This window comes from Cyprinus carpio, chromosome A16 (genome assembly GCF_018340385.1).
Source record: "Cyprinus carpio isolate SPL01 chromosome A16, ASM1834038v1, whole genome shotgun sequence".
Taxonomy (NCBI): domain Eukaryota; kingdom Metazoa; phylum Chordata; class Actinopteri; order Cypriniformes; family Cyprinidae; genus Cyprinus; species Cyprinus carpio.
The window spans coordinates 3,220,245-3,245,768 of NC_056587.1; the positions used below are offsets into that span (position 1 = coordinate 3,220,245).

General features: G+C 36.7%; 1 protein-coding gene across 1 annotated transcript; it reads left to right on the forward strand.

The window, feature by feature from the left end:
• The first annotated feature begins 1,137 nt into the window (after nucleotides 1-1,137).
• LOC109104631 (syndecan-2-A-like) lies at nucleotides 1,138-25,310 on the forward strand. The gene is made up of 5 exons (XM_019117906.2): nucleotides 1,138-1,464; nucleotides 19,135-19,246; nucleotides 21,892-22,052; nucleotides 22,353-22,485; nucleotides 23,463-25,310. The coding sequence occupies exons 1-5, from the start codon at nucleotides 1,405-1,407 to the stop codon at nucleotides 23,624-23,626; spliced, it is 630 nt and encodes a 209-aa protein (XP_018973451.1). The 5' UTR covers nucleotides 1,138-1,404; the 3' UTR covers nucleotides 23,627-25,310.
• The last annotated feature ends 214 nt before the right edge of the window (nucleotides 25,311-25,524 follow it).

Below are 25,524 nucleotides of genomic sequence, written 5' to 3' on the forward strand. Positions count from 1 at the left end.
TCGTGAAGTGCTTTATTAATGAAGTGCATGATAATGCATTATGTAAAGTATGCTTGTACTTCGTTCATATCAGGACTGAACAGCAGGGGGAGACAAACCCCCACTACACAATTATTTTTATTCCCCAAAATATTCACACAGATAAGTTGTATATCCCAGAAGAAAACATTACGAACATTATCTTACTTAAGCATTCCAAAAATAATATACTCCTCAGAAAAAAAGGTGAAACGTGTTTTAACGTGTAGGGATTGCATTGGTATAGAAATGACGATGACTAATCAAACAACATTTTGAGTTAAAATAACAAAGGGATATGAGTGTTACTACTGTAAAAACATTACACATATAGGTTGACATTCAAACAAGAAGCAAGAAGATTTCAAAATCTTTGGCATTTTGTTTTTTTCCGTTGATGACTGGCTGATTGCCACATTTGTGGGTTATTATAGCAACAGTTGCAACAAACAAAATAAAACAATAGTAACTACGATAAACTGTACATTTTATTCGACACTTAGCACTGCTTGAAAGGGTTTGCAATTGTTATTTTGATTTACATACTCTATGTAAGATGGTTGGTGGTAGATAGTTTGTTAGTTAGGAGGTCAGGGCCCAGCAAATGTGAAGATTATTGCACTTTACTTACATTAATCTAAAAACTAATAATAATAATTATAAACTGGTATAATAATTTTAAACTTGCATTTATTATTATTTTTTTTTTATCAGATGTAGGCTACATAAGATGACAAGAGGTCCTTCGAGTGTCTCAGACAAAGGTGTTCTTGTAGTCAAAAAGGTTAAGCACCCTTCTAGACCAGCAACTAACTAGTTACCAGCTTGTCATACCAGTTTGAAGCTGTTTTTCCTGGACCAGAAAAAAAAAAATAGCAGGGACTATTGGAGCACGCTCTTCTGTCTCGAAGCCGAGGAAGCTTCACACATAGACCAAATTTTGACCGGAAATTCCGTCAAAATGATGCTCGCGTTGTTAGTTTACTAGGTTTTGAGACAAAACCTCTTACTGGTCCAAGTGTTCGTCAACTGTGACGCAATAATCCTCCCCCGTCTCTCTCTCTCTCTCTCTCTCTCTCTCTCTCTCTCTCTCTCTCTCTCTCTCTCTCTCTCTCTCTCTCTCTCTCTCTCTCATCCTCTGTCCGAGCAGAGCCGCGCTGCCTCACATGGACCCCAGACTTTAACATCGCATCAAGACTCTCAGCAGTTGTTCCCTTTTGGAAAGACTAAAGAGAAGTTTGATCAGGTGGAGCAAAACGCCAAATATTTCTTCAGGAGGACCTTGCGTATGTGTTTTAGTAAAAGAACGAAGAGAGCAGTTGGTTTGAGGAGCGCAGACGAGTGCCATCCTACGAGTTCTTTGCGAAAGACTTCTTAAGAGGAATAATGAGGAACATGTGGATATTCCTGACACTTTCAGCAGCTGTCTGCCTGTCCAGCGACAAGGTGAGTTTGAGCGGGGTTGATATTTGCGCAAATCTACTTTTGCTGATTGTCTGCATTCTTACATGAAAAACACCGCATAGTGTTGTTATGATGGACATATATGTTGTGTTATGCATATTGTCCTTATTTTAATCACTCTTAAAGTAAACATTTTGGTTCAGAAAGTTTGACAGCTTGGTCCCATCATGATCATTTCATACAGTGATATGAATGATATTAGATGCTCATCATTTTAAAGGCATGCCCAAACTTCTGGAAGAATTTTTTTTTTTAAGAGATCCCTGAGAAAGTTACAAATTACTTCTCAGAGGTCACTGGACCTTCCTCCTAAGACAAATTTTAGTCAACCTTTAGGAAGCCTGCTCTCCTCCTGAGAGAACTTGAAGGTTTCTCAGCCAGTTTTTTATGCTGTAAAAATTCAGATGAGTTGACTTTTTCCACTTCTGAAATAGAAAACCACTGTGCTGTCGCAAATCAAATTCAGATTAAGACGTGAGTAAACCGTTTCAGAGCTCGTTGAGGAGAACTATGGGAGTTTTTTGTTCTTATCCGCAGGACTCACTGTTCTGTGTGCGAATTAGACTGCAAAGCAACGCGGTACATTGATTGCCAATAGCAACACTGCTTTCAAAGTGCTGTCAAGCAGTTTGCAGGTTGCTTCAAGACGCAGATTTGTATGTTAATCACCTTTAGCTTTCAACTGTGATGAAGCCCATCACAAAGAAGCAATAACATCAAGCCACCACAGTGTAATTTAACAGGAAGACATTTAGAGGATGTTAAAAGCTTTGTGCTGGCACCTTGTTTATTGATTTGTTGTGCAAGTGAAGCAACTGCCCTCATGTTTTCAGTACATCCTGAAAAAAGGTCCTTCTCTCTAATTTTTAAGCCTTGGTGACGGTTTTACAAACTTTTTGCTTTGACTGTGAGTTCAAACAAGTTACACCATCTACAGTTTTATCAGTGCTATCATAAATATGCACAACCATATTTAAGTGTCAGCCGATCTGTTTCTAAAGGTGACATCTTTCTGTACTCTATCTAGAGTGCTATAGGAATATCAATGCTTTAATACAATATCATTTCAATGAAAAGATAAAATAAAAATATGTAAATTTTATTTTCTGATTCTTAGAGGTCATGAAATTAATATGAAAACTATAATAAGTGGCTCCTCGCTGGGTTTCATTTAATGTTTCATTTCTTTTCATTCAATTTTGAATGTATTTCAGTTTTCGATTCCTTAACAGTGCGCATTCTCATAATGGGAAGCATCAAGCCCTCAAAGTCACAAATTGCACCAATTACTATATTATAAAAATCAGCCACCTCTAGTGCAAACAGCACTGGTGTAATATTAAGTGACTAAGTGTTGATGACAGATTATGTGAGTGACCTTTCTTGTTATGCTGTTCCACAAAATAATGTCATCGTAACATGATGTATGACAGATGTATGACTGTGCTGATGCCTCATTCATGACTGTAAACAGACTCCCACTCAGAACACCTGTGTGCACTAGTAAAGCCAGTATCTGAACAATATTTGTGTGCTGACAGCGTATACAATCCTGGGCAGAGGAAGTCGCGAAACAGGGATGTTGTCAAACATTGTGTAAACCGTAAAAACAATAAAAACAAATGAATCCAAAGAAAACTTATCAGAACCTCAAATCCCATAAAATAAAATAGAAAACTGTATGTCTTATTAGGAGAAAGTTTTTGTGGGGTAGGAGAAGCAGACGGCTGTGAGTTTTGCATTGGATTGAGAGAAAAACTCTCTCTCTCGCTCTCTCGCTCTGTCGGTCTGACTGTTTATCTAGTTAGCTAACTATCTGTCTGTCTGATTGTTGGTTGGTCTGTCTGTCCAGTCTTGTTTAAACATTTTTAGTGGTGAATCCTGCAACAGGCTTACATTACAGTGAAAGGAATACATAGAGAAAAACATGAGAAAAACAGAGAGAAAGAGAGAGAGAGAGGGGGAACTTTGTGCAGAGATGGACTGAGTGGTGTGAAAGTGTGAATAACACGTAGCACTAAAACCCCACAATGCAAACTACTAAAGAACCCTTAATTAACCTAAAGAGGCCAGTTTAGAGTTTACACCAGCATTCTGGCCTCTTTGATTTAGGCTAATTTTAATTATAGTCAGTTTACTTCACTTTTAACTTTAATTATAGCGTATATGAATACATGAATATCTGCAATGAGGTTACCAGTACAAAAGCTGTAATTGATAATTGCACTTTTTGGAACATTATTCTGTCACAATGTCATGATATATTAATGTACAAGCCAAAAGAGCATTATAGGAAATGTGCCAACAGTCCCAAGTGCTGTTTATCCATACTGAAGACCAATTTAGCATCTGAAAAGAGCAGCGTGGCTGCCAGAGAAGTGTGGTATTCTCATCTGTTGTGGGTGTGCTTTCGGAAACACATCTGTATTTGCTGTGTACAGAAATGTGTTAGAGAAATGTAACACTGGGTAAATTTGATGTCTATGTCTGTCCACAGATTTATGTGGGTTCCACTCGCAGTTCTAAATCTGGAGCGTGGTCAGTCAGTGCGTGTGTGGTGGTGTTAGTTTGCAATTTATAAAGTATTTGTTCTTTAAGGCCATACGGTTTTAAGAATTACGCTTGTACCAACAACAATAAGGGGATGGAACATATGCCAGTCGGTCCGGACATGTCAGTTTGTCAGAGCTCATCTGATAAAAACAGGGAGGATATTGTCCTGAAGTGATTAATGGTTCCATAGGTGTTTCTCTCCATGGCATGCCAGTGAGTTGACATAGCAGAGCCTGCAGACAGATTAGGCCACTGTCTGCAGTACTTTGGAGGAATGCATTGACATGAGAGTCCCCAGCCCTGTGTAAATCCCATAGATGGATGTGCTTCTTTTGTCCAGAATGCAGAAACATCCATGCCAGATGTTTTATGCACAGATGCAGATGTTCCTGTGCTCTCTCCGTGGGAGTAGCTTGTGTCACGGACCACTAGCGGGAAAGCCGTACAGATGAAGTGTGAGAACAGCTGGGGTTATTGGTCATTTAGCTATTGCCTCATTCATCCCTCACTGTGTAATGGCAATTGTTGTGCTAAATTTTGCAGCTATAAAAATATTCTAATTTGGATTGTAATCAAAATCTTATAATTGCAATTAGCGCATATATATAATATATATATGTGTCATATGACATTATTAATTGTAGGTTATTAGATTTTTTTGATAAATGAATATATTTACTGAATATTAATTCATCTACTATTATGATTTTGGGGATTGGAGTATCTTGATAAATTAAGAGACATTATTGAAACCTAGATAACTGAGGTAGGTTTATGTCAATATATTACATTAATCCAAATTAAATCCATATGAATCATGACATAACTATTACTGTTGGATAGAGGTCTATCCTTAATAGATATTTTTCATCAATTGCTTGTTGTTAAAAATTATGGAGGAACAGTACCAGATTAACGCATGACAAGAGTGCATCAAAACTTATAGTTTAACAGGAGTTCTTATTGTCACAAAAAAAATCTTCTTTGCTGTCTTTTTCACCGTACCACATGTTTTAGGAATCAGCATGATGTTGTATCATTTGAAATTATATTTCCAAATTCATCCCAAAAACCATTTTGAAATCGGAACTGCTTTACCATGAAATCAGACTTTAAAGTGGATTTTAGCGTGCTCCTCCTAGTAGGGAGGTATCATATTTTATTACTGTTTTTAGAATCAAAACTTTAGAAAAAAAAAATTATATTTGGAGGGTCTGAGTCCTCAAGATTCATATACCCATAGAACCAGTAGATTTCTACTGAGAGCCAGGATCAGCAAAAAAAATTCATCAAAAAATTTAGTGGAGCTTGTTCAACCATGGCACTTCTGTGACTTAGTAACCTAAAACAAAATTCTGTATAGGAACCTCAGTTTTTTTTATTTTCAACTTCAAATTTGCCACACAAATTCTATAGGGCTTTAATTTTATAGGAATTTTGGATTCAACTTATTTACCATGAGAATATTTACGCTACCCTTAAAATTATTTAAAAATAGCAGCAGTACATTTTCTTTACAGTAAGTAGGAACTTTCTATAACTTTCAAATTATTTTTGTGTCCTTTGTGTGAATGTGTGTGTTTTTAAGCTTACTGATCAGGATCTGTGACTTGAAAGCAAAAAAGCAATCAATGTATAACAGCTGAAAGGATCAGTTACTCGAGATTCCATTTTAAGCTATATTTGGAAATCTCTCAGCACAAAAAAAAATCTGCCTCTCTTAGATTGCCAGCAACATCCTTAATGAGCATCACTGAGAAAAAAAAAATTTGGTAAAAAAAAAAAGTTGCGTGCATGGCACCCGCTTTCACTTTTTTGTTGTGTCCACGCTAAATGGCAAAGTTCAATAGAAAGGCTCAAGTTTCAGGTTTTTGATTTTTTTTAAGATGAAATTCCATATCAGAATGTAGCATTCGCACTAGCTTAAACAGCAAACTACCTTTGGGTTATTAAAGTATTTTCAAAAATGTACGGCGCGACCAAGGGATGCACCAAAGTACTTTTTACCTTTGATTAAAGATAAAAAACAAGGTTAATCACAATAAGATTTAACCTGCCTTATGAAAGCAAATAGATCGGTTTTGGCTTCATTGAGGTTTTTAGGCTTTCTTTTTGAGCATAATCTGGAGACATTTTCTGTCAAATCCACAAGAGAATCTGATCACACAGAATTTGCTTGAAAAAAATGTACAACCACAGAGTAAGTCTGAATACCACAGGACCATACTCGGTTCAGTGTGGATGCAACTGGATAACCCCAAGCAACCTTCAAAGATACCCCAGATAGTGAGGCTTTCATGTGGCTGATCAGAGTTTAAGTGACATAGTGCTGACTGATTTTAAATTTTACGTCCATCAGTCTCTCCATCCTCCATTCCTCAAAAGATGCTCATCAGTTGAATAGACTGTTGTGATATTAGCTTGATGTTTTGTAAATATTTTGAGGTGGGTTTTTTAGTGGTTATTTTCAAGTCCAGTTCATGCTCAGCACTTCCCCAAATCACCCAAAGAACCAGCAATTGTTTCTAACAGAAGTCATTTAATGGAGTTTACTGTTCAATTAAAGTAGAACTCTGGAAATCCAGTGACTTTGGAATTCACAGTCTGCAGATGCCTTGACTGGGCTAAATGTCTTAAAATAGCAAATGTTCATTGAAGTAAAGTAAATTTACATGCTAAGCTTTGGAACGGCTGCAGAAGTTAATGTCACTTGGCTAGGACATTGCAGGTCATGAAATCCACTAAAATGAGAATTCTTAGAAATCTAAATGAGAAGTACAATGAAGATCTTTCATAAGTTTTTACAACCATGAAGTTAATGTCTTTAATGTGGTACACGAGACCCTGATTTTCCACATTCTTCATATTCATACGTATATCTTCTAGACAGAATGTGTGTATTTTCCACATGTTCCTCCAGAGGCAGAAGACCTCCACATGCTGTCTAACAAGTCTTTTTACCCTCCTTTTTAATTGTAAAAAACCAGCAGTCTAGACACAATTCTAGGTGTGTAAAACTCATGCCATGTCGAGCTCATGCCACTTTCCATTAACAGAGTAAAGTTTGAGCTTCCATTACATTTTTAAAGCATTAGAGGCACACATTCAAGGATTATTATTGTGATAACTACTAGACACACTGCACCAGTTAAAAGTTTGGGGTTGGTAAGATTTGGGAAAGTTTTAATGCATTTCTTAAAAACAGTGATATTGTGAAATATTATTACAATTTAAAATAACTGTTTTCTGTTTAATATACTTAAAAATGTAATTTATTCCTGTGAGGGCAAAGCAGTCATTACTTCAGTCTTCAGTGTCACACGATTCTTCAAAAATCATTTTAGCAATCAGCAATCTCCCACATTTTGCATACAACATTGTTTTATGCATAATTTTCCACCATTGCATTGAAAAAAATTCAACAGTTGTAGTGTTGACTTCATCCATCAAGCTCAACCGTTCAACCCATTAACCAATTGTAATTCTAAGACAAAAAAGTAAGTGTCATCTAATTAGACCCATTCAGTCAGTTTGTGTTTGTTAATTAATTCTGATACTTATTTAATTCTCATTATTAAAAAAATAAAATAAAAATAAAAAAGTTTTTAAAATATTTGAAAATAAAACTACCCGTATATCATTTAGTTTGATCAGGAGGTTTCAGAGGTTAAGAACCTCCATTCCCTGACCATTTTTAAAAAAATAAAAACAAGACCTTATTTTAAATTTTTCCATCCTGTTTTGTGTACCCTCTATTTTTCCCTTTCCATCCTTTGCTTTCTTCCTCGTTCCATCTATCTTTCTCCTGCAAACCTTCTCTCCATCCCTTCATTTCTCTCGTTCTGTTTGCTTCTCTCCTTTACCCCCATCCACTCCCGACAGCACCTGTATTTGTGAAGGCATTTTAGGAATACCAGACATGCCTGCGGTCTGAATGGATGGTATTCATCCTGGTTCCCCTTTCCATCCAGCTTATTCTGGACAGCTATGGCAATCTGGTGAATGTTATTGTGTATGTGCAGTGAAGTGTGAGTGTTTTTAGTCTGTAAGTTTGAATCTCTGCAGCTGGCCAGGCGTTATATCATCTGTGCGTTGAAGGCTCAGCCGGTTGGGGTTAATGTCACGGCCACAGCTGTGTTCTCACACTGTCCAGTACACCTGATCATTACCGGAGCTCTGGAGGCCTGACACATGCACGCTCACCAAAAAACACCCAAGATCAGACATCAAAATTAGACAGCGAACCACAAGGTGAACAACAAATAAAACACACCATAAAACACATTATCATAATTCAAAAAGAACAAATTAAAAAGAACTGAAGACCTCTGCATACATGCAAATAGCAAAAAAGGCATGATGTTCAATGTGAAAAGGAATTTTCAGATAATATAATATCAATGAAATAAAGGGTCACTTTAAGAATACTTTTGAAAAGTGCACTTTGTAATAATGTCAAATTAAGAATTTTACTTTAAAATACTTTTTTTTTTTTTTTTTTTAATAATTATCGTTTTATCTTAATTTTTTAACCGGAGCTTACACTACGTCTACGTCTTCCGTCATCCGCTGGAACGCCACTTTCTCATGAATATATAATAAAAAACACAAATTTTAATAAATTCAAAATTTCCTTATAAAAAAAAACAAACCAATTCACTTCAAGAGGCCTTTATTAACCCCCTGGAGCCATGTGGGAGACTTTTTATGGTGGATGGATCCGCTTTATTGAACTTCTTTTGGACTATTGAAAAATAACACCCATTCACTGCCATTATAAATCTTGAGAGAGCAAGGACATTTTTAATATAACTCAGATTCTTTTTGTCTGAAAGAAGAAAGTTATACACACTTAGGACGGCTTGAGGGTGAGTAAATCATGGGGTAATCTCCATTTTTGGGTGAACTATCCCTTTAAGTATATTCTTTCAAAGTATATTATTGAGGATTCTTTTTTAAAAGTATGTTAAAGTGTACTTCTTTTCACAAGGTGTACTTTTTTTTTACAAGTCTTCCTTTCCTCAGTTTTCATTAATTAAAATTGAATAAAAAAATCTAAAAAAATAATAACATGACTTTTCTTTGTCTTTTCACTTTTCATTAGCCTTTCAGTCAGTTATCATTTATTTGCCACAGAGACACATTAAAACAAGTACATAAAAACATCCCTATCTCACTTTCAAGGTGTTTTTCTCCTTTAATTTGGTGTCTTTTATATGCGTGTTGTTAAAAGTTTTTTCTGACGCACACACAAACAAACCAGACAGAAAAACATCTGTAGCTTTCAAACAATCATCTTAGCCAACAAACATAACAAAACATCCTCCTTCTGTTTGCTCTTGTTTTTTCTTCTTCTCTTCTGTCATATTTTTTCTTCTTCTGTAAAATTGATTCGTATTCATTTCTAAACTCAATACAAAAGTGAATGCCTCAGATGTTTCTATTGAATGTCTTGTGCTTTAGTATCATCTTGCAGTTTGAATGTGACATTTAATGAAGAAATGGCTTGAAAAATGGAATACGCTGAAAGAAAAATCTGGCAGTTAGATGAATAACATTACCACCACTTTTAAGCGTATAAAAACCATGTATACATATTCTAATACTTTAACTAAAGACTTTACACATTTCTAAAAACGGCATTAGCATTCTTCTTTGCTTGTTTATGAGGTTAAAGGGATAGTTCACCCAAAAATGAAAATTATGTCATTAATGACTCACCCTCATGTCCGTTCCAAACCCGTGAGACCTCCGTTCATCTTCGGAACACAGTATAAGAATATTTTAAGATATTTTAGATTTAGTCCGAGAGCTTTCTGTCCCTCCATTGAGAACACATCGAAACATCGGAAAACTCTGCAAAACTGCGCATTTAAAAAGACTACAGGTGATCTGTGGGGCTTCATTACCCAGAGCAAAAACCAGTGCTAAGCCCCATTCAGAATTAAAAGTGTGAAATATTGCTTAACCCAAGGTTAAAAGTGGCCTGGGGGTAAAAAACGTTTTTAACCCAGGGTTAATCGCAGTGGGTAAAATCTTTAAAGGGGACATCGAATGCTTTCCATGTGTTGGTATGATTCTTTAGGGTCTTCATGAAATGACTGCAAACATAAGCTGCGCACAAAGTCGAGCGAGAAGAAAACTGGATAGCAATAACTGGCTGAGGGGTTCTGAGATTGCTAATACGAGACATGTACGTCAGTGGTCGTGGGCGGGGGCTTGATGCAATATGATGTCATATTGCTCAGCAAATCAAAACGGCTTGATTATTGAGACTGTGTTAGGTTTTTTGGGGATCTAGAGAAAAAGTAATGAATGGTTTTCTATCATTGTAGGGTTGTTTGTGTTCACACAGCTGCGAAGACGCCATATAAAAGTGAAGTTTTTGCATCCGATGTCCCCTTTAAGTAGATTTTCAGCTAAGATAGCTATTACAGCTGCAATATACAACATACATGTTAAAGGCACCGCCTCATTGGTAAATCTTGAGTACTGTACTAGATGTCTGTTGTCATTAAATTGAAGCGACACTGAAAACGTCACACTGTCCTTTAAGGCTGTGTGTACCACAAGGTAATTCGTCTGTACCTCTGATCAGAGAAGAACCAGAGCAGGATTGTTGGCTCTGTCTGTGTTTTCCACCAGGAAAGGATGGGTGCTTTAATGGCATCATATGTTCATAGTGTGTCAATCCTAACTAGAAAGCACACCATGTTTTTCCCTTGCAGCTGGGATCGGAGCAGCAGACTAAATGATATTTACCAGCCAGGGCCTCAGGGTGCATGGGAGAGGATTTCAAAAGGAAACCAGCATTCTGCTTCATATTCGAATTACCTTCAGGGGAACTCGAATGCAGTCCTGGAATGTGACAAGAAAAAAAAGGGGCCGTTCCGGAGTGCAATAGGCTTAACCCAAGGGTAAAAGTGGCATGTGTTGGTATGAAAACGTTTTTAACCCAGGGTTAATCGCAGTGGGTAAAATCTTTAAAGGGGACATCGAATGCTTTCCATGTGTTGGTATGATTCTTTAGGGTCTTCATGAAATGACTGCAACATAAGCTGCTCGAGCGAGAAGAAAACTGGATAGCATATAACTGGCTGAGGGCGGAGATATGCTAATACGGGACAGTACGTCAGTGGTCGTGGGCGGGGCTTGTGCAATATGATGTCATATTGCTCAGAAAATCAAAACGGCTTGATTATTGAGACTGTTTAGGTTTTTTGGGGATTAAAGAAAAAGTAATGAATGGATTTTTATCATTGTAGGGTTGTTGTGTTCACACACTGCTAAGACACCATGTAAAAGTGAATTTTGCATCCGATGTCCCCTTTAAGTATATTTTCAGCTAAGTAGCTATTACAGACTGCAATATGCAACATACAGGTTAAATGCAACCTCATGGGTAAATCTTGAAGTACTGTACTATATGTCTGTTCATTAAAGTGAAGCAGACAACTGAGACTACACTGTATTTAGCTTTGTGTCCACAGGTAATTCTCTCTGTACCTCTGATCAGAGAGAACCAGAGCAGATGTTGGCTCTGTCTGTGTTTTCCACCAGGAAAGATGGTGGCTTTATGGCATCATTGTGCAATAGGTGTCAGTCCTAACTAGGAAAGCACACCATGTTTTCCTGCAGCTGGAGCGGAGCAGCAGACTATGTGAAATTACACAGCCAGGCCTCAGGGGCATGGAGAGGAATTTCAAAGGAAACACAGCAGTCTGCTTCATATTGAGATTACATTAAGGGAACCGAATGCAGTCTGGAATGTGTAAAGGGGCCGTTCGGAGTGTAATAATCATATTAGTCTGGCAGTGTGAGCTTCAGATTCACCCAGCAGCTAAAAAAAAAACATGCTTTGTTTTGTGTATTCAGTGTCTTCAATTCAGTCTCTAAACTGGTAGTTTTTTCTCTTCTTTGCTGTATCTTCTTTGCTCATAAGCCTGTTAGACTCTATAGCCGGTGCTCTTTTATGTTAGACAGTATATGTGAATTCCTGACTCACTGATTCCATTTATTCTTATGATAAATAGGACCACCACAATGATATACCCTGCTTTTAAACAAACACATTTGTTGACTAACCTGGTGACTTCCTGAGGACTGGCCTTGTAACAAATGTACTTTGGATTAAAGTATCAATTAAATGTCAAAGATTATTGACTTGTGTGGTAAATAGTTAGCTAACTTCTAAGCATCTCATAGACCAGAAACATGCAAGAACACAAATGCAGACATGAATGCTTGATTAACGTATTGTAAGCAAATGGTCCTTTTGAACATACATTGAAAATCTGTTGTGTTGTTGTGTCACTGTCCTAGTAACTTAAATGGGTGATAGAATTTTTTTTTTTGGCCTAATTTTTTTTTTTTTTTTTTTATCAAAATATCATAACTCGATCTTTATGTGAAAATGACAGACTTGGTAGGACTTGCAAAAATGTAGTCCAATCGTTTAGTCTGCCTTAATCCTTCAGTTTTGAGTGCAACGTTGGAATATGTATCAGTAAAGTACTGGTGCTGCATTTTTGTTGGTGAATCGTATGTTTGAATTTCTCAATGGAGTGCTGTGGTTAATGACATGATGCTGTTTTTATTTTATTTTATTTTTATTTTTTTTTAATTATGAATCTGTCAGTTTATTCAAAAATATTTTAAAAATCCAGTTCATACATGTTTATTTCTGGATTAAAAAGAATTTTGACATTTTTATAAATGTCAGAGAGATAAAACTACAGAAATCATAGCGAAGACAAATGCCTCACTTAATGAAGTTCTTAAAAAGAAAACATTATTAAGCACTATGGCATAAACTTTTCTGATTATTTCTTGTAAAAAAAAAATATGTAGTGTAACCAACTGTGTAAACCCTGGTCAGACTCCGAAGTACAACCATTAGTTGAGTTTATTTAGTGTAGAAATCAAGAGACAGCAGGGGTGAATGAGGAAAGCAGGTAACGTGATACACAGGCAGGCCGAAGGTAAAGATAACACTCAGAATTGCAAAACATCTAGATAAATGGGTAAGAATGTGTACTGGAATGAGACTGAACAGATTATGGAGGCTAATAAGGTGAACTGAGAACAGTCATGGGAGAAGATGGCAGGAAGCAAAAAATTCTGGACATTATAGTACAGGGTGAGTTAATATTCAAGGTAAATAATAAAATAATGTTTAATATAAAAAATATACACACGCAGATACACACTCATATATATATATATATATATATAAAGATGTGTAGACTCAAGACCCTGATATACTCACTAGGGCTGTAGTACTCTAGTCCGGTCTCGAGACGTTTTTCTGTCGTCTCGGACTTGTCTCAGACTTGGTCATTGGACTCGCCAAATGTTCTGATCGGTCTTGAACGAGTCCAGCAATATGCTTTTTCCCCTTCAAAACAAAACCACATTTGCATGTCGCGACTGAAAACGTGTGGAAAACGCTAGGCGCGCCGCTTTCGTCTTTTTTCAAAACACTCTGTAGCCTGCGCTCTATGCTTGTACTCCCATGGCGTCTGCCATTGCTAAGCAACCATGACCTGCTCTCCATGAAGACGCAGAAGTTTCAGCAAAGAATAAATGGATTTCCAGCACTAAAAATCCCTTGCAGTAGCTCTGCTACTAAATTCATTTAAAAAATGGCTATCCTTGTACAGCTATGATCAGCTGTTTCTCCATCTTGGCTTAGCTTATTTTTTTTTCTTATGAGAAAGGATGAAGCTGATTCATTGTTTCTTGTCACATGACCAGCGGTGCTGAAAAGTTTAGATGTTTCTAATTTAATTGTCTACCTGTTAGATTGTGTTTTATTAATGTCTACACCTACCCCAGCCTTAAACTTACCCTTTACAATAATGAAATACTAATAATGTTGTACAGTGTGACAAAAATTATGCTGTATTTATGTGCGCATGCCCAATAGCGCCAAATGTATCCCATCTATCCCTTTGCTTGTGTGGGCTGTGCGAAATCATCAATCATTTTCATTTTTGACCACAGACATGATGTCAGCAAACAGCAGCATTATAAAGTAAATAAAATGTAAATAAAGTACATAAAAAATAATTTGATCCTACAGCTCCAAACTCGGTCCTAGAGGGCCGGTGTCCTTTAGAGTTTAGCTCCAACCCTAATTAAACACACTTGAACCAGCTAAAGGCCAGTTGGAGCTAAACTCTGCAGGGCATTGGCCCTCCAGGATCTAGTTTGGAGACCCCTGTTTTTACTTTGTACAGTTTTTACTTTGCACATGCTTTTTGATCATTACAAATAATAATGTAAAATGATTTTCTTAAAATAGGAGATATGCTGTCTCTCGCATCACATACATTATCAATAGTTAAGTATGTGGCTTTGAAGAGGATCCTTTTTTTTCTCTCATTTAAACTCAGTCTTGACTTGGACTTGAAACGTTTGGACTTGGACTTGACTTGGATTCAAACCTCTTTGGACTTGCATCTGTCTTGACTCGGTCTCGACTAGTCCTGGTCTTGGACTTGTCTCGACAAAGCTGGACTTGACTACAGCTCTAATACTCACTGCAAAGTTTTTTTGTGTTCTTAGGAATAAAAAAAGTTAACACAAATAAACACACACACACACATTTTGACAGAGAAAACAGAGGTTAAGAAAGCATCTGCTTATAGCCATATAGGATATGTATATGTTTGATATCAGCTCTGGAATTCGGCATTCCAGTCAAGTAAAGTCACGTCATGTTTAATTATATACTGTAGCACTGTATACAAAAGATTGCTTTAAAAGCAGCTTTACAGTATTAAGCATGAAAAAATGATGTCTGTGTTGCTTTCAATTAGAATTACAACTTCAGTTTCTATAAAGCAGCTCTCCAGCAAACTTTTCCTGGAAAGTTCGCTTTGGCAAGATGTTTCAAATTTCGTTCTAAATTATGTCACACCAGTTCCTCCTTCTTTTTGCTTGAGGTATAACGGGGTCTTTACATGTATTTAAAGTGCAAAGATAATTTGTTATTATTATACATACACTCAGTTACATATACAGCCACTTATACCGTTTTTTTTTACTTCACCGCAGATTTACAGTTTTACTATTAAGAGTAATATTAGCAATTTAGACAAACAGAAAGAGTCTGTCCATGGATATACCACCCATTCTACAAGAGGTTGTTGACTTGAGAGAAAATAGCTGCATTTACAATCACTAGCTCAGTTTACCATATTTGTGTATTTTGCACCGTGTCTCTTGAGGTAAGAGTGTGAGAAAGCCTGACTAGACTTAATTGATCCAGTTTTCACAGGGTGTGGAAACAGACAGAGCCACCTGGAGGACTGCCACTAGCATTTAGCTTCTATCACTGTCATTCTCCATCTGAAGGGCAAATGAAATCATATTAAAATCTATCTTTGAATTATTCACCTCAATTTCAGTCAGCAGTAATTGTTTTCCTTTTATGTACTTTAGACCTCTGCTTGCCAAATCCAGCATATGTGTCAGTACTTTCTCTCTGCTTTCAACTCTGCGACTTGGCAGTTGCGTACAGCTGGCAGTACACTGTGTGTAACATACGAGTTGGTTACGGTGTGCTGAGAGAGGGAGACAAGGTGTGCTTGGCTGCTTGGCAAGGCTGTTTGAGTGAGGAGAGTGAGTTGGTTGCGAGTTTCAGAGTTTCCTGTCCAGCTGTATCATTGGCACGGGCTGAAAGAGAGGGACTCAGACCCTCGCACAATACAGCACTTGTGTTGCAGTCCGGGGCTCAGGAATGCGGCTCTCGCCTTCATATGGCTGACAGGAGTTTGTTTTGGAATGAGAGATATTATCCAACACACTCTTACCTCGCTCGCTCACTCCTTCGCTTTTCCTCACTTACCTCTCTCTCATTCTTTCATGGCCGTCGTCCTCAAAGTAAAGAAAATACAGTGACTTCAGCCTGAAATCTGAGATCTGCCTGCTCCACCTGCAGTAGTTTCTTTCAGTTCGTGACTTTTTAGTCCCTTCATCCCGTTAGCAATTTTGACTGAAGCTCTTCCGAGCATTCCCATGCTATTAAACGCCAGGAATTTCTAGAGACCTTCCTAAATCACTTTAAACCAGTTTTCATGAAACACAAGGGTGTGAAAATCGCAGGGATCAGAATCATTCTCGCTGGAAGACAGATTAAGGAACAGAGACTCTCACTTTCATATGATAGAAAAACGAGAAAAAATATTTGCCGGAACTATTTTAGGATTTGATACTTGTGGTTGAGATTGACCTTTAAAAAATATAAATGTGCTATTGTTATGAGTCAAATGTTGCTCTGGCGATTATACCTTTGTTCCATCTATACATGTATTGTATTGCTAACACTTTAGTGTAGGGACCAATTCTCACTATTTACTACATATGCCTATTATTAACATATTGGCTGTTTATTATTACTTATTAAGCATATATTCTGCATGACCATATGCTACATCCCTAATCCTACCCAAGACCTAAACTTAACAACTACCTAAACTACAACTATTAATTGGTTAACTAATGGTTTTTTAATAGCGAGAATTGTACCTTAAAATAAAGTGACCTTTGTATTTAGATATTTGTGTGTTATTAGCTAAAATAGGCATGACTAGTGTTATTGCTTATAGTTAAAGTCCTAATATAACGGAAGTAACAACGTTCCATTTTGTTGTGTACATTCAATTGAAACAGATTTTTAAAAATAAAGGCTCCAAAAGTAATTCTAAAGTTTTTCACACAGGTGCCCTTTTTTATTGGTGTGAAGAACATTTTAATAATCTAAAGAACCTTTTTCCATTATGAAGAACTTGCAATGGAAAGGTTCCATGTATATTAAATGTTCTTCATGGAACAATAGAATCCAATAAAAAGTGAGTGTTTGGTGGGGACTCGGTTCTATAAACATATAGGTCAACCAATAAGAAACATTCCATTTAATGCCAACTTAAAGTTGAAACTTCACTGGTTCACATTCCATATGAACCTGAAAATGTGCTTAATGTGGTAACATCTGAATGAACTGGAATATGATTCATATAATTGATTCAACTGACAACATTAATGTACATCAACAGAAGTAGTTTTTAAAGGTCAGATCAGGTAAAAATAGCTCCTAAAGGGATAGTTCACCAAAAAAATCCAAATTCGGTCATCTTTTACTCACTCATCTCAAAACTGACTTTCTTTCTTCTGTGGAACTTAAAGGAAGATATTTTGAGAAATTACATCTTTTCTTGTCCATTCAATAAAAGTCAATGGGGTCCAATGTTGCTTGGTTCTCTGCGTTCTTTAAAATGTTTCTTTTGTGTTCCAAAGAAGAAAGAAAGTCATACAGGTTTTGAACAACATGAGGGTGAGTAAATGATGAGAGAGTTTTCATTTTGAGTGAATTATCTGGATCAGGTAGAAATAGCTCCTTACGGCCTGTCCTACACTTTTTATTGAGTAGGAAGACATCAAGGCACATTAAAATCCACTGTTAGTGCAACCTGTCTAAAATTTGTTTTTTCTTTCTTTCTTTCTTTTTTTTTTTAACTGGACAAAAGCATTGTAATCGTTAAATATTTGCAGATATGTCTAAAGCTCACATGAATTTGTTCTAGATCACTGAGATGACTTTATGTTACTTTTGAATTCTGTCCGAAACCAATTTGCTTAGAAACCTCCATAAAAAAACACTGGCTGTTTAGTCATTGGCTGTCTGGACAGCTGCCTTAGCTTTCACACACAGCCCTTACGTCACTCAAGTTCAGTTATTGTAAGCTGTCGAGGTTAAACAGGGTTTTTGTATCCCGTCTTCCTGTGTGTTCTCTGTCACGGTGAGTGATGATGCCTAATGAAAGCCTATGCTTTGTCAGGAGACTATGAAAAATGTGAAGAGTCAAACAGAGGCTGATGTATGTTTGAGATGTCCTAAACGGCACCCACGGCTGATCACAGGCTGATCACAGGCTCTGGCTCTTCTATGGCTTTATTTAGTCTTCCATTGGCTTTCAAGTCCCGTTTAATCTCCCCCTCAGTGCCTCTGAAAACAGCACCCTCTCCAGCCTCCTGTTATTGTAAGGCTTTGAATCCAACCTCTTCGTTCTTTCTGGGTTTTTATCCTGCATGAGTAACAGCTAGAAAATTGAACCTTATCACCCGAGTGCCATTATTTATCATCCGGGTGAATGGGAGGATTCGGATTACACACAAAGGTGCTTGGAGTATTATCCAATCTCTTTGTCGGATCCATTGGCGCTCTTGTAGACTTTAATCAAATACACACACATACAGACAATATCAGTGCTTCAATTCATTGTTTGCCCTCTACAATATAAGAAATACAATCTCTCATAGGTGCACAAAGCGTGGCTCGCTATTATTGTGACTGGTCTGGTGGTGGCGCATTGTGATTTGCTGAAGGTTTAATATGGATGGAAAAGATCAGAGAATGCTGAGCCCGAGCGAGCATGAATGGTGATGTCTGTGGGAGATGACAAGGTCACTGGAGGATGTGATACCAACACGGTGAAAAATAAAGGGTCATAGGTTTTGGAAATAGTGGTCCATCTGCCCTTCTCTTTTGACAACAATGATAGCCTTTTGCATTTGTTTGCCAGACCGTTGTCTGTCCGATTGCACCCCCTCAACCTTAAAGTATTACTTCAGAGTGATAAACCTTTTGTAACCTCCACAGTGTGTAGAGAAATGACAGATGCTGACTTTTAGATTGGTTTTTAGTGCTGTTTTAGTGGGTCAGAGAGCTTTCAGAGAGTTTTCTCCTGAGGAAGAGAATCAAACATTACTTTCCTTTGAGGTTGTTTCCAGGGAAACAGAAGTGGGTTTTTGTTGTTTATGTCTTCAGCATAAAGCAAAATCAGCCAAGATTTTCTTCTGTGTTGTTTAGAAATGGAAAAAAAAAAAGATTTTATTTGGTATGTTAATGGCGCTTAAGTGGTGTACCTTTTTTTTTCTTTTTTTGTAACTGTGAAGATTTCTTTGAGATCATTTCATATGTATAGGAATGACTAAACATTTTTCTTTCAAGCAAGTTCATTAGATTTTCAGATACTTTTGTGATTAAATTGGACGTTTTGACTTTGAATGTTCTGCTTGTGTTTACCTGTGCAGGTACTGGTCTCCGGTCAGTCCCTTGTCTCAGCTGATGACATCTATTTGGATGACCAGCAGTCTGGTGACTATCCTTTAGATGATGATGACTTCACTTCTGGTTCAGGATCTGGTAAGGACTGTTTGTATCACTCCCAATGATTCTAAAATGGCTCATTTTATTACTATCACTATTCTGAAGCATCTCCTATCTCAAGAGACCACGATTATGATATTATGATTATCATTCAGCAAACCCCTAACACTGAGGTGGAAATGGTCTCTACAAACAACTTAGTCTCAAATTGATTGGCAAAGTAGCCCAGATCATCAGACATACAAAAACCCTGAGCCATGCAGGCCTAAGACCTTGTGGTCCTCCTCAAAGTCCATACTTTGAAGACAAGATGGCACTAATGTAGGGTAGTAGTCTGCTTTGGACCCTTCTGAAACCTAAAATGACAAATGTGATATCATGAATAAATGACTCACTGGACCCTAGCATGCAACCAACAACACAAGTCCTCAAGTACACACTAAATGTGCCATTTGTAACACGGCTATTGAAACCCATGGAACGGCTATTTTGACTTGGTCCGGGGAGTAGCTATTTGTAGGCAATCCAATCAAAACCTTAGCAACCGCATAGAAATGTCCTGGCAACCACTCAAAACACCCTTTTATTGTGCCAGCGAGTAACACGTGGTTAAAAAATTTTAAAGTCTAGTCTAGTTAGAGTAGTAATGTTTATTCTATAATTATTAAAGACAAATGATGCTATTACGTGCTACTAAAGCTGCAATTTGGTGCATTTTCTCAGTAATCTTATTAGTGTAGCATTGAGTTATGGACTAGAAGTTATGGACTTCTTGTAGAGCACCTCATCACCTTACCACCTATTAAGTTATGAACTAGAAAATCATTAATTAAGTATTTATAAACAACCCACAGAGCCAGTGTTGTTGTGTCTAAAGGTTGTGTTGTTAATAGAAGGGCTGCTAGGTGGTTGCTAGACAATGCTGCCCACCCTGTGAGCAGACAGATGTTTCACCTGCAGTCAAACGCGGTCAGCCAAGACCACCATGGTCACTCAGCAGATGTCTGCTCCATACAGAAACTTTGCATTATTAATAAGTAATTTCTCTACCTCTTACTGCTGAACCACAGTGCCTTGTACCTGGCACAATTACAGTGCAAAATGGAGAGAACGGTTGAAATATTTATACATTTTATATATTTCATCTGTCTCTCTTGGAAACAATTTAAGCACAATTGTGCTGATCTTGCATTCCCATTGTGTGTGGTTATATTTATACAGAACTGAAATTCCAAGAAAGAGAGAAGTCTGGAACATTTAAACTAAAGCTCATGCCATTAAAGTCCCATCAGGCCATAACGTCATAGATGTGCAAAATCTCATATTTTCAAAATTGACTTACAAATGACTAGTTGCATAATGATCTCGAGAGAACCCTGTATGATCAGGCTGGTTTCAGGTTTACTAGACATGTTGCTAGAGGCCGTTCAAACAGAATGCATTTTTGCATTAAAAAAAGAGAGATACAGGGTTGTGAAAAAAAAAAAAAAACGCAATATCTTGAGATGCTTTTTTTAAAAGTACCGTTTTTTATGTGATTGCTGCAAAATATGCAAAGTGCGACCACAGGGGTCAAACATGTTTATCTGGTGCATGTAAAATCAGCACAGAGGAACACAAAAACACATTCTGTGTGAATGGGAATCAACATAAACTATCCTTGTGTTTAAAACATTCAGACAAAGCTAAAGATACCACAGAAGATATAGGCCTATGCACTATTTAAGCAACATCATACAAGTAAAAGTGCTGTCGAAAATAAGCACGGTTGTGCACAGTATTGCTAGTGACTTTTTGCTATGCCAATGAAATTAGTTTCAAATTAAGCCACATCAGAATTAACAATTGTGCATCCCAGAGCAATAGACAATAGTTCCCATTCTGAATCAAACAGTTAAGTGAACTATTCAGTGACTCTCTCATTAAGTGAGATGTTCATGAATGATGTTCCACTTCACTTTTAGACCCACACTCACACTTCTGCCATTCTGAAGTGCGTTCCACTTCATGAAGTGGACAAGGGAAGTTTATATGGACATTATATGGATATTTATATCAACCCCACGATTTTGACAAAAGGAGCAAGTCTACTTCACATGGACTGTACACTTCAGGCCACTCAGTATACCACAATGCAATTCGATTGTGGTGTCACTGCAGATTGCGTTTTATTTACTCCCACCCCAAACAACTCTATGATATATGAATTCTTTTTTAAATATTTAAAACAGCCCAAGCATATCCGTATACAGAATGCTGCATTAAACAAATTTGTGAAGGAAAAAATGTAAATAATTAATCAACTCCATAGTGGATTCCAGATGATCAAGGACTAAGGACGCTCCAATTCAGCCCATTGCAAGGGTTCCGCCAGTAGAGGCCACTCATGAAATGTAATCAATGACGTACATCTGAATCAACGAGATGCAGGGAATTTAGCGAGAGAACGGCATAAAAAGACGAAGTGGAACATAGCTCTAGTCAGCTAAGTAAATAATTCCAGTGACTCACTCATAAAGAGAATCACTTGTCGCCACCTACTGGCATTTAAGTGTAGCTCCCAGAAAGAGTAAATTAAAAATCCCCACAAAAAAACAAGAAACAAATTTAAGGAAATATAAGGAAAACTTTCTCTTGTTTGATTCTCATCTTTTTTTTTTATTTCTCACGCATCTATTTAGGTTCTAGTGACACAGATGATGATGAAGACACTTCCACGGTAATTGTGCGGTACACAGAATTCAAAGCAGGGTCTACTCAGGAGCCTGTCTACAGCAGCAGCCCCAGCTTGGAGTCCTCCATCAGCAGAGACACATTCACTGATTCAGACTTCGGAACAGAGGTGCGATTGCTCGTCCATTTCAGTCATACAGATTCTGACACTATCAAAGCTTTTGCTGACTCCCACTGGTCGGAGAACCTGCACAGGCTGCAAAACTGTGACAACTTGTGATAATTTTGATATTGCCCCTTTTTGACGCTTACACTGACCTGCTGTCTTCACTGTTATGTTGGATCCTTCAATCTTGTTATTGAATCTCTTCACTTTTTCCGACACTATCTACAAGCTGAACTGTTTTTTGTGTCAGCAGTTTGGATGTTAAGCTGTCTTTCTCTCTCTGCCTCTCTCGCTGTTTTTTAGATCTCTGACTATCAGACAGAAAAGCCCCAGGTCACAGTTGAAGCCACCAGCTCACCGAGTGCTGTACAAGATGCTGACCCGCTTCATGAGGTTCGCACAGAAAATCTCTTCCAGAGGACAGAAGTGCTGGCAGGTATGTTCAAAATGAACAACATGTAAGAGTGATTCTTCAATTAGGGGAACTTTTTAGTCGGGCTCATCCTCGGTCCAGACCTTATAAAATATCTAAAAAATCAAGAAAATTCTACTTTGTACATTTAAGTTTTAATATTAAATATTTTTATATATATATATATATATATATATATATATATATATATATATATATATATATATATATATATATATATATATATATATTTAGTATTTATGTGTAGAATTTTACCATTTAAAAAAAAAAAATAATAATAAAATCATGCCATGCATTTTACAGAATAATTGGGTTTTTCCAAAATAAGTTTAGTTTTGGTTATGATGGAAATGAGAAGTGATGAGTCCATATTTCTGCAAAAGCAGCAGAGTGCCAGTTTGAAGACTAGACATATAGTTAACTGAAAAATTTCACATAATTAAAATTTATAAATATTGACCAATTTGGTAAATAATTGGTTTCTTTTTATTTTTTTTTTTATGTACTGCTAGTTGTCTTGTTGTGTAAGAAAGTTCAAAGTTTATCCATGATTTATATATATATATTTATATATATATATATATATATATATATATATATATATATATATATATTCTTTTTTTTTTGTCAAACACATTGAAAAATTTCAGTAAAATAATCATAGGATTTTTAATGTCAAATAGAATAATCAATTAGAATAGTATAATATAGGATATAATAATAGATCAAATTGATTTTTCACCTCTGAGATAGTCAAAAGTACCCATGATTCTAGTATCATCCCAAACCATTCAGCCATTTTTAATAAATTCTGTAATCTGACAAACCATTGTTGCCTGTGTGTCACATTTGACTGATATTTTGATTCATTTAATGTGCATCTTTGAGTTTTTGTTGAAGCATTTGAATATGATGTGTACTTGAATATGGTTTTAGATATTATTTTAAACAATATAAATTTTTTCTTTTTCTTGGTGCAGCTGTTATAGCCGGCGGAGTGATTGGCTTCCTGTTTGCCATCTTCCTCATCCTCCTTCTGGTTTACCGTATGAGAAAGAAGGACGAGGGGAGCTACGACCTTGGAGAGCGCAAGCCTCCCAGCTCAGCCTATCAGAAGGCTCCGAGTAAAGAGTTCTATGCCTGAATGACCAATCATTGCCAACAGTAACATTGTTATGACAACCAACTCCTCTCCAAGAGTAAAGGTGGATCGGTAGCACATCAAGGGGGACGCATTTTTATGGGGGGACCTTTACTTATTTAAAAATGTAACAAAAAGTAATTTTGCTTCAGAAAGCTTGTACAGTATTTTCTTTTTTTTGGGGATCAAAAACGTCAAAGATTGTTTCTCTATGGTTTTTGAAAACAGTTGTTGTCTGTGTATGAAGGTAAATCATTGCTCACAGGTTTTAGTCATTGACTAGTTTGTAACAGTAGAGGTACGCTTTATTAAAGAACAAGACAATTCCGGGGTATACAGTAAATCCTGGATTACATCTGATACCTTTAATTTCCCACTGATTACATTTCAGTAACTTATCTCAGTGTGGACTTTATCAGTAACTTAATTTTATCTCATCATTTTTGTAATGGGTTTTTCTCCCTTGGACTGTGCCATTATGTTCTTCATTTAAAATGAATGTTTGGATTTCCATCTGGCTGATATCAAATCATTTAAAGATCACAATTTTTTTTTATTAGAATGTTTAAATGTATTTTATTATATCATGTTTCTAATGTAGTTGGTTCAGTGTTAAGTCCATGAAAGTTCAAATTCTACTTTGCCTGAAGCCAAGAACACATTGCGCTATACTTGTACTCCTTTATTCTCTCTCTTTTCATGTCAAACACTCATGCAGGTTACAGTCTCTTAGAAAAATCAGTTGTTCTTGACTGTACTTGGCTGAAAGTCTGCAGCATCACAATTCATAGCACTGTAGTAATTTACTTAAATTATTAAAATTACTTTTAACCATGATATAAGTTTGTACTGCACAAAACAGCTGATCAAGTTCAAGAACATTTTCTTTGTTGAAACTATTTGATTCCCACTTACCCAATGCTTGGAAGGGAAGAAAAAAAATGTTCATTAGAATTTAAGATTTTTTCACAAAAATTCAGTCTTCATTATGAACAAGTGTAAGAGTCAAAGAATGAATCTTCCATGACAGGTTAACATCATTTACCCAGTAAAAGTCATCAGTATTACTGATTTTACGCCCACACTGTTCTCAATCAGCACATTTTCAACGTTCACTGTTGACTGGAACCCTAATGAAGACCATTTTTCTTTATTTCATAATATTATCCCTCATGCGGAAGCAGCTTTTGCAAAGATTTCTCCCATTGTTCTGACTCAAGCATATTCTGCTGAATGTCTCAGACCTTCCAAAGACTCAAACAGTGTTGTTAACAGTGAAGGTGATCAATAACGTGATTCACATCTGCTCAGTTTTACTCTTCTTTTCATGTGCATTTCCATTGTTTCTTTAAAAGACCCGACCATTTAGAGTCAATGACGTCTCTGTATATGTTAATATACAATAATTTATAGAATATAATTATTTATATACTGCATATTATATATAATATGTTAGTTTAAAAAAAAAAATCTTTGAAAATGTATATTCACACATGTTTTAGAAACCCTTGAAGTGCCTACTGTTCTGAAACAGTTCTACAGGGATTTAAGGACATTTGTGCATCGGAATGATGTTAAAAGATGGAACTGGAGAAATGTGAGAGTGGTAATGTCACAAACAGAAACAGTATTGTATTTCATAAAAAGAAAAACACTACTGAATAAACATTTTCTTATGGTATTTTAATTACGTTTCTCGCGCATCGACCTGGATTCACCCTGTGCACTACTCTTTGGAGAAACGCTCAACTGTTCAATCGCTGTGTGTGTGTGTGTGTGTGTATGTGTGTGTGTATACATGATGAATCAATAATAAGCATGCCAAGTGGCTCTCTTTGGACCATCAAACACAAGCTGCGGTGGAAATATAACACCTCTGAAGAAGATTGCTTTGGGATTTG